General features: G+C 39.5%; 1 protein-coding gene across 5 annotated transcripts in view; it reads left to right on the top strand.

The window, feature by feature from the left end:
• rad54l2 (RAD54 like 2) overlaps positions 1-9,560 on the top strand; it is a 118,186-nt gene that overhangs the window by 35,328 nt on the left and 73,298 nt on the right. For all 5 annotated transcript variants that reach the window (XM_048606531.1, XM_048606527.1, XM_048606528.1 and 2 more), the window contains one exon: positions 1,913-2,085. In XM_048606531.1, the coding sequence (XP_048462488.1) occupies positions 1,968-2,085 (118 nt within the window). In that variant the 5' untranslated portion in view covers positions 1,913-1,967. The remainder of the gene's footprint in view (positions 1-1,912; positions 2,086-9,560) is intronic.

Below are 9,560 nucleotides of genomic sequence, written 5' to 3'. Positions count from 1 at the left end.
AGCAGGAAAGCTGACATTTCGGGCCTAGACCCTTCTTCAGAAAATAAGAAGAAAATGAAGAAGGGTCTAGGCCCGAAACGTCAGCCTTCCTGCTCGGCCTGCTGTGTTCATCCAGCTCTACACCTTGTTATCTCAGATTTTCCAGCATCTGCAGTTCCTACTATCTCCAGTTCTAACCTGCCCAGTTAGCTCAGAACCAATCAGCTGAACTGTAGACAACTCCTCGGACCCTAATCATCTGCAAATTTCAGGAATCCATAGCCGTGAAAACCAAGAACTCTCAAAGATGTTGAATTCCTTAGCATGAAATCATATAGCATCTGGGAAATTCTTGTTTTTAGAAACAATTCTTTCTCGTTGCAGTCCACAGCTTTTGAAGACACTAAAGTTAAAAAAGAACATTGTCCTTGTAAAAACTACTGACGTTCAAAGCCACATGTAACTATTTTGTGTTTCAGAATTGTATTTAAAATAGTTCTGGAATACATTATCTGGTATGAAATATGGCCAGTATTACCAGCTAGGAGTCTCTGACTCTGGATTACTTTTGTTGATGGGTCTCTGGTTTGATGACTAGCAACTAATACCCATTCTTTATTTTTCCGGCAGAATCATAACTTGTATTGGGAAGAGTTCTAGAATAACCGGATAAATTTCATATTGTATAGGGATTGCAGCTTTCAGGTAAAGGGTCAAAGTTAGTAGAAACTGATGCATCATTTGTAGTTATAAAAAGGCGAAAGCCAGCAGGTTTATTTCTCCTTTACCATGAATCATGAGTGGTTCTTATGGAAAACAAGATTATGTCAATCTGCTTTTGAAAATTGATGCTGCCTACTTCTTCAGTCTCTGCTGATGGACAAACTAAATGGATGATTTTGCAGCATGAGTGACTGCGTTATAGGTCAAGTGATATGCAAATCGTGGTGTCCCACCACTTTGGCAGAGCACATAAGGAATTGGTATTTTTTCCCAGAAGAGATTTCAGCTTTGATCATGCAATTTTGAATGGTGTTGGCCAAAATCAGATCAATCTCTGGTCACCCTCAAGGTATCAATTTTATGTTCCATTTTTATCATTCCTTCCCTTCTGATTAAATTCCATAAAGAGTCAAAAGTCTCACTGCTTCCACAGATGAACGTGTGTACCAATTTCGGTTCCTAAATTGGAACTTTCAGTTTTGGCCCAGGTAACAATAACAATCCTGCAATCAGATTGCAGTGTGCACCAGGATTTTCTTTAATGTAGACTACCTAGTGCCCTCAAACAGTTTCTCTTTTGAGCTTTCTTTTGAGTATGTATGTCTCTAGATTATTCTTAATATTGCATAAGTGAAGTTAATGACTTTTGTGTTTACCATATAGAAGCATATCTTATCTTTAGGGTGAAGAAAAGATGGAATTAGAAACTGTATTTTCAAAACGTGAAAGCAAAACTTGTGTCATGTTTGTAGTTTGGTTAGTTGCAGTTATCTTGCATTACACTATGGTTTTGTCTCTGATAACAATGTTAAATAGCAACATTAAAATCGGGGAACTGGCGGAAAGACAGGCAGCATTTTTTTCTCTATGTTCAACTTGTGCCTTTCCCCACAAGTGAATAGTCTATACTCTGAGACAGCAAGAACTGCAGATGCTGGAGTCAGAGACAACACAGTGTGGAGCTCGAGGAACACAGCAGGCCAGGCAGCATCAGAGGAGCGCGAAAGTTGATGTTTCGGTTCAGGCCTTTCTTCAGAAATAGGCTCCTCTGATGCTGCCTGGCCTGCTGTGTTCCTTCAGCTCCACATCGTGTTGTCTCTATACTCTGAGATGTCGAACTTGATCTTTACAGCCTTTGAAATCTGTTCCAATTGTTGGATCAGATTTGAAGTTTACTTATATTTGCTGTTTTGTGCTGCTGCTGTTACAGGTCCACAGAGGGGGGACAATGAGTTTGTAATGCACAGTGTCTGCTGCTCTGGGCCATGGAGGACGAGTCTATCTCAGGGAGTGATCCAGATGTGGAGTCGGAGGATGTGGAAGAGGAAGAGGAGGAGATGGAGGACAACGATGGTGATGATGAAGATGACCTGGAGGAAAATGGTGAGCACCTAGAGGGTCTTCAGTTTCCTAGCTAAATGTTAAAGTCAGAATTCTTGCTGAGATTTAATTGTGGTATCTGACATGCAAAGTATTAGTTTTGTGCTTTTCTTTCTTACTCTTGTTTAGTCTTGCTCGGTTGGTGAAACTTAGAAGATTTGGGCTTGAGCACCATGCCAGGAGTTTGATACTAAGTTGTTGGTGCAGTATAGTCCTCAGGATGCTGCATGACAAAATGTACTGTGTTTCAAATGAGTTAAACTGAGACGCTGCCTGTTTCAGTAGTTTGGGTGATATGTTAAAGATTAGCATAAAAGCAGAGAGCGTTTGAGGCACCTTGGACTGCATTCTTCTGTGTTTAATATCCTCTTTGAGCACTGTTAAACATGCGTGCATTATTATTCCTGTGGAATCTCACTGTGCACCACATTATATATAAACACATGAGCGTCGGTTCAGAATCCTTTGTTTTATTCTTTCATGGAATGTAGGCATGGCTGCCGAGGCCAGTATTTATTAACCATCACTAATTGCCATGAGGGCAGCTATGAGTCACATTACTGTGGGTCTGGAATCACATATAGACCAGACCAGTTAAAGATGGCAGATATCCTTCTCTAAAGGGCGTTAGTGAACTAGATGGGTTTTTATGACTTCAACTGTTACATGGTAACCATGAGCCTAGCTTTTAAATCCAGATTTATATTGAATTAAAATTTCACTATTTGCCTTGGTGCGATTCAAACCCACGTCTCCAGAACATTATCCTGAGGTTCTAGGAACATATGTAAGCCATTCAGTCATTGAGCCTGTTCGACCATTCGTTGAGGCCACGGCTGATCTGTGGCCTAGCTCAGTTTTTTGGTTTTTGGCTCATATATCCCGTAACATTTTGTTAAGCAAAGATATTATCTGTGTCAGATTTAAAGTTAACAACTGATCCAGCATCTACTCTGATTTGGAAGTAGATTACTAGTCCAGTCATTTTGACATGCTTCATAAAAGTTTATTCTCTTATTGTTTGCTTGCATTCTATTTTATGTCCCCTGTTAAGTCTCCAGCTTGAGAGACAGTTTAGTCATATGAAAATAACTGCAACCATATTCCTCATTGAGCGAAACATGTTCTCTTCGGAAGTAAAAGGACCTTGCATGTAATTTCTCCCTCTTTTAGTATTAATCTATCTTTCTTAATGTTTTTCTGTATTTAGAGGTTTACTACATTTAAAACTTCTTACACTTCCATGATCTTGATTAAACCTTGCAAGGATAAATACTGAGTTCATTGACAGCACGGAAAGAACAATACAACACAATACCTAGAGATTTAGTGAGATTTTTAGTTGGTTGAGTAAACTTTTCAACATATGGTTGATTATTCTACTCCAAGGAATAGTAATTATAACCCTAGATTGATTCCAGATATGAGAGGCTTGTCTTATGGAGAGAGATTGAGCAGTTTATCCTTCCCATGTTATGGCTGCTTAAGGAGCGCGCAGTGGCTTGAAGCTTTTGGTCTTTGCACTGTTCTTTTCCAGACTTGTATTACTTTAACCCTTCCCTCCCCTGATCATCATCATCAATGTTTTTGAGCTGGGCTGGGCTTGAATCTTATATTTCAGATTGTTAAATTCACTCATGAGTTACGTGTGTCACCAGCTAGGCCAACATTTATTGCATACCCTATTTGCCCTTGAGAAGGTGGCGGTGAGCTGCCTTCCTGAACTGCTGCAGTCCATGCGCTGCAGATAGACACTCAGGGCTGCTAAGGAGGGAATTCCAGGATTTTGACTCATTGGTGGTGAAGGAATGGCAATTACATTTCAAAGGATGGTGAGTGGCTTGGAGTGGATATATCTGCTGCCCTTGTCCTTTTAGATGGTTGGAAGGTACTGTCTAAAGATCTTTGATGAAGTTCAGCAGTGCATCTTGTAGCTAGTGCACACTGCTGTTACTGAGCCTCCGTGGTGGCGGGAATGAGTGTTTGTAAATGCGATGCCAATCAAGCGGTCTGCTTTGTCCAGGCTGATGTCAAGTTTCTGGAGTGCTGTTGGAGCTGCACACATCCAGGCAAGTGGGAAGTATTCCAACACACTCTTGAATTGTGCCTTGTAGATCGTAGACAGGCTTTGGAGGAGTCAGGAGGTGAGCTGCTCACTGTAGGATTCCTAGCCACTGTGTTTATATGGCCGGTCCAGTTGAGTTTCTGGTCAGCGGTAACTCCTAGTATCTTTATAGCGAGGGATTCATGATAGTAATATCATTGAATGTCAATGTTAGATTGTCTGTCTCTTGTCGAAATGGCCTTTGCCTGGTGTTTGTGAGACTTGACTGTTATGTGCCACTTTTCACTACAGCCTGTTGTCCAGGTCTTGGACATGGACTGCTTCAGAATCTGAGAAGTGCAAGAATCCCTGCTTCCCTATCATAACTCAACTCTTAATTCCAGATTTTTACTGAATTCAAATTCAACGCCTGCCATAGTGGCATTTGAACCCGGGTTCCCAGAACATACCTGGATGTCTGGGTTACTGGTTTAGCAATAATACCACTTGGTCACCACCTCCCCCATTCAATAAATTTAAATTCAGTAAAAATCTATGATAAAAAGCTGGTCTAGCGGCGACCGTGTACCCACCCTTGATTACTGAACCAAATGACTTTTTACAACAATGTCCTTTCGGGAAGGAAATATGCTGTCCTTGCCTGGTCTGGCCTAGATGTGATTCCAGGCCACAGCAACATGGTTGATTCTTAAGTGTCCTCTTCGCAGTTAGTCTTGGGCAATGATGAATGGCCCAGTCAGCAGTCTCCACATATCATGAACTTATTAAAATAAGCTTATGTACCTTTGCTATAACAATATTCAGTGACTCTGCTTCCACCACTCTTTGGAGAAAGCAGTCTGGGAGACAAAAAAAATCTGTCCTCCTCTCCATTCTAAACATGTAAGAATATCCTAAAACTCTGTCCCCTACTTCTAGTCTTTCCCACGAGGGGATACATCCTTTCTGCATCAATCCTTTCAAGTCCCCTTAGAATTGCGACTTGCTTCAAAAAGATCATCTCATTTTTCTGAATCCAATGGGTACATGCCCATCCTGTCCAACCTTTTCTCATTCGTCCATCTTCCTGGGAATCCATCAAGTGAACCTTGCCTGAACTGTTTTTAACACAAGTATATCTCTTTTAAGACTAAAACTGTACACTGCACTCTGTGTGGCCTCACCAACACACTATACAACTGTAGCAAAATATTTTTTATTTTTAATTTCCCTTGCAATGAATGGGAATGTTTAATTTGCCTACCTAGTCACTTGTGCCTACATACCAACCTTTTGTGATTTGTGTACCAGGATTGCCAAATTCTTCAGTTTTTCAGGAGTTGTATAAGTTATCTATATTTAAATAAAATGCTGTTTTTCTGTTCCTACCAATGTGAGTAAGATCACATTTTCCTATGTTATCCTCCAATTGTCAAATTCTTACCTACTTAAACCTTTCTATATTCTTTGTAGACATTTTTCCTCTTCACAGCTTAAGTTAGTGTTAGTTTCTAGTAATAGTTGGGTTTAATAATTAATATTTTGTTTGGTAACCTAATAATTGTACAGCTTCCCATTTGAAAGGAGGATGTATCTTCATGGAGCCGTAACAATGTATTTTTTGGCAGACTGAACTATCCCTAGTATTCCCTAGTAGCAGCTAGTATTCCCCAACTAAATTTCAGATCACTTAATGGTATCTTGTATCATTTTGCTGGTGTGTTGGTAATTCTTGAGTTATTAATATAAGTGCAATTAAGGCAACAAATTGTGCATATACTTAAAAGGCTCTTCACACGTATCTTTCTTTTTAACTATTGTTTGTCCTTACAACCAATTATCACAATCAGAATTTTATTCCTTTAGTTTTACTTACTGTGAATATTACAAAGCAGTCACAGCGTATTTGTGTATTAATTCTATTTTGGTTTGTTTTAAAGTCTCTATGGAGAATGTCTCATTTCCTAGGTATATAAATGTTTTCTCACTCTTCTGGCTGTATTAATGTTTCATGTAACATTGTCAAGGAGCTGAGCATGTCTGGGACACATTCTTCTGTATGTTTCACCATGTATTTCTACTTGTCAGTTGCTTCACATACGATATCACATCACACTTGATATCACATCACACTTATACCTGTATCCCAAAATCAAGCTAATGTTCTTGACTTTAGAAGACCTGGTGATCTTAGCAAAAGGTCAAAGTGAGCCTCTGTTTCAAGATCTTTAGCTTATCTTACCCTCTATGGTTCTGATGCTTTTAGTGACTGTTGCATTCAGTTGTCTGAAAGAGATAGGTAAGGATACAAACATCTCTAAGAGATATCTATTAAATCAGCTAGTTCAATCTGTACGTCCCTTTCACTAGAATAAGCATTATCACCAGATTTTTAAGTTCCGTTAAACTATATCAAGACGAGTTCTTTCAATTCCTATTTGATGTTATGGTTTTCCTATCCCTATCTTTTATTTTGAACGGGGCACCCTATTATTTGCTATTTTGTCTCATTCAGGTGACCAGGAGAAACTTTACTTTGAAAACGATATTCTCGTTTTTGTAAGCAGAAATCAAATATTGCCATTGGATTCCTGGCATGAATATATTTGCACTTTTTTCTTATTTCAGATGACATTTTATTTACTTAAAAGGGACCTGCTAAATTACTGTTGACATTTTAAAAGTATTCCGCATTCTACTAGCAGTGTGGTTGAACTGATTCATCTTGTTAGCGTTCAAGTTATTTTTCTCCAAAATAAGCTTTATTGAAGCACAAGAACCACCTAGACTGTTTTTCCAATTGCATTTTTGTTTGAAAGTTATAATTTATTCACTTCAGCTTAAACCTCGGAAATTTCTCTTCAAGTGCTTGGAATAGCAATTCATATCATCTTTCCCCTCACCTCCTGCCAGAGCCTCCCTTCTGGCATCCGTGGCAACCGCTACAGTTGTATCCTGTTTGAACCTGAATCTATTTTAGATGCGTGTACGTAAATTTGAGGCATAGTGGTAGTGTCCCAACCTCTGAACCAGGAGCCCTAGATTCTGTACAGCACTGGGCTGTATTCACGACTCTGCAGTTTCTTGCAGTCTTGGGAAGAGCAGTTTGCCATATCAAGCTGTGATGCATCCAGATAGGATGCTTTCTATGGTGCATCTATAAAATTGGTAGGACTCCTTGTGGACATGCTGAATTTCCTTAGCCTCCTGAAGTAGGCATGTTGTTGTGCTTTCTTGACCATCTCATTCATGTGAGTAGACCAGGGCAAATTGTTGGTGATCACCACTCCTAGGAACTTGACACTCTCGACCACCTCCACCTTGGCACCATTGATGCAGACAGGGGCATGCCGTCTACTCCGCTTCCTGAAGTCAATGACCAGCTCCTTCATTTTGCTGACACTGGAGAGACTGTTGTCTTTTCACCATACCACTAAGCACTCAGTCACTTGCCTGTGTTCTGTCTCATTGTTGTTTGAGATCCAACCTACAGCAGCAAACTTGCAAATGGAGTTGGGTGGAGTTTGGCCACACAGTCATAAGTGTATAAGAACTGAAGTAGGGAGCTGAGCACACAGCCTAGCAGGGCACCAGTGTTGAGGATTATGGTGGAGGAGGTGTTGTCACCTGTTCTTACTGATTGCAGTTTATGGATCAGGATGTTGAGGATCCAGTTGCAGGGGGCGGAAGTGAAGACCTAGGTCTCGGAGCTTAGAGCTGAATTTATTTGGAATTATGAGCCATTTGGATTTCTGCCAAACATTTTCAAGGCTGGGCTTATCTCTTAGAAAACAAAATGTTCCTTTTCCACAGTTGGAAAAATAAACTTTGAACAAAAACTACATGCAAATAAGCAACTTTAAAATTGAATTCATCTCTTCAGTTTTCTGTTTCTTGTTGCATGATGTTGAATTAAAATAAAAGGACTTCACAATCACAATCACAATCGTACGTGCAACTTTGATGTCCTAGTCCATGACAGGAGTCAGTATTAAGTGCGTAAAACCTGTTACGTTCCTTATTCTTGACACCAAGAGCTCAACTAGTTCACAACCAAAACATTACTCAAGGTTCCCACAAAATAACCTGGTGTATAATAGAGTAAGTAACAAACTTGTGTTTTTGTCATAAAATGCCAGATGAGAAAGGATTACTGACTTTTGGTTCTATACAACAGAAGATGGATGATGCTGCAATTGTTCTTGCAATACTTTACAGTGACTAGATTTAAAGAAACACAACACTGTCTTGGTTTCACTCATTTGACTTTAAATTTTATTAAAATTTTCATGTTTAATTTCTTGTGACACGGAAACAGGCTATCAAATTCTGTGTTGGTTTGAACTTTGTTTATTTTCCTTCGAAACAGAACTTGCCACCTATTTCTTGCTCACAGTAGTTTTAACTATTTCTGTGGGTTTTTACCTAAAGGGATCAAAGAATAATGGGAGCATAGAAACACTGAAAATAGGAGCAGGAGTTGGCCATTTGGCCCTTTGAGCCTGCTTCACCATTCAGTATGATCATTGCTAATCAACAGGGTACTGAGTTGGATGATCAGCCATGACCATATGGAATGGTGGTGCAAGCTTGAAGAGCTGAATGGTCAGCTCTTGCTTCTATTTTCTATGTTTCTAGCCTCACCATTTTCCCTCCTGTATAACTTGAATTTTCTTTTCATTACAAAAGCTGAAAGGTTGCTAGTAAATGCTAAGGAATGTTTTTAACTGATAAGTTTAGGATTGCTCTAATGTTTCTTATTTAAGCTTTCTTCTCCCCTTATGTTTCTGTAGTTTCTATCTTGTTGAGCTTTAATTGCAAGTGCACTGGCATTAAGGTTAGAAACATGCTGCAGTGTTTTGCATTGTTCCAAATCTTAAACCACCTGGCTCAGTCACCCTGTATCCTTCAACTTTATGTGAGCACTGTAAGGGAAGCTCACTCACCATCTCACTTTGTAACTAATACTTGCTTGTGCTATCTCAAACCTGTTTAAATGTTGAAGAGTGGTGTAATGTTATATATTCCTATGTAAGTGTCTTTGATTGCTGCTTGGTTTATCAAAGCTGGCTTTCATTCCTAAGAAGTGATGAGGACAGCTAGATTCATCTTGGGTATCTCTGGTTTTCAGGGTTCATATGTTCTAATTGTTATAGGATCAGACTAGCAAAGAGACCACTCATGAAACTACTTTATTGAGAAAATGTCAGAACAATCTTCAGTTTTCAGGTAAAATATAACAATAAACTTGGGCAGTAAATTACAATCTAACACAGGCTGAATTCTTTGAGAATCATGGCAACAGGGTGAGCATATCACTTGGAGACAAACAGGAGGCTGGAAGAACATAGCAGGCCAGGCAGCATCTGGAGGAAAGGAGCAGTCAATATTTTGGGTATTACTCTTCTTCAGGACTGGGGAGGTTTGGGTAGAG

This window comes from Rhincodon typus, chromosome 16 (genome assembly GCF_021869965.1).
Source record: "Rhincodon typus isolate 14 chromosome 16, sRhiTyp1.1, whole genome shotgun sequence".
In the NCBI taxonomy this organism is placed as follows: Eukaryota; Metazoa; Chordata; class Chondrichthyes; order Orectolobiformes; family Rhincodontidae; genus Rhincodon; species Rhincodon typus.
Note: the sequence above shows the minus strand (reverse complement) of the source record. Positions and strands in the feature narration are given on the sequence as shown.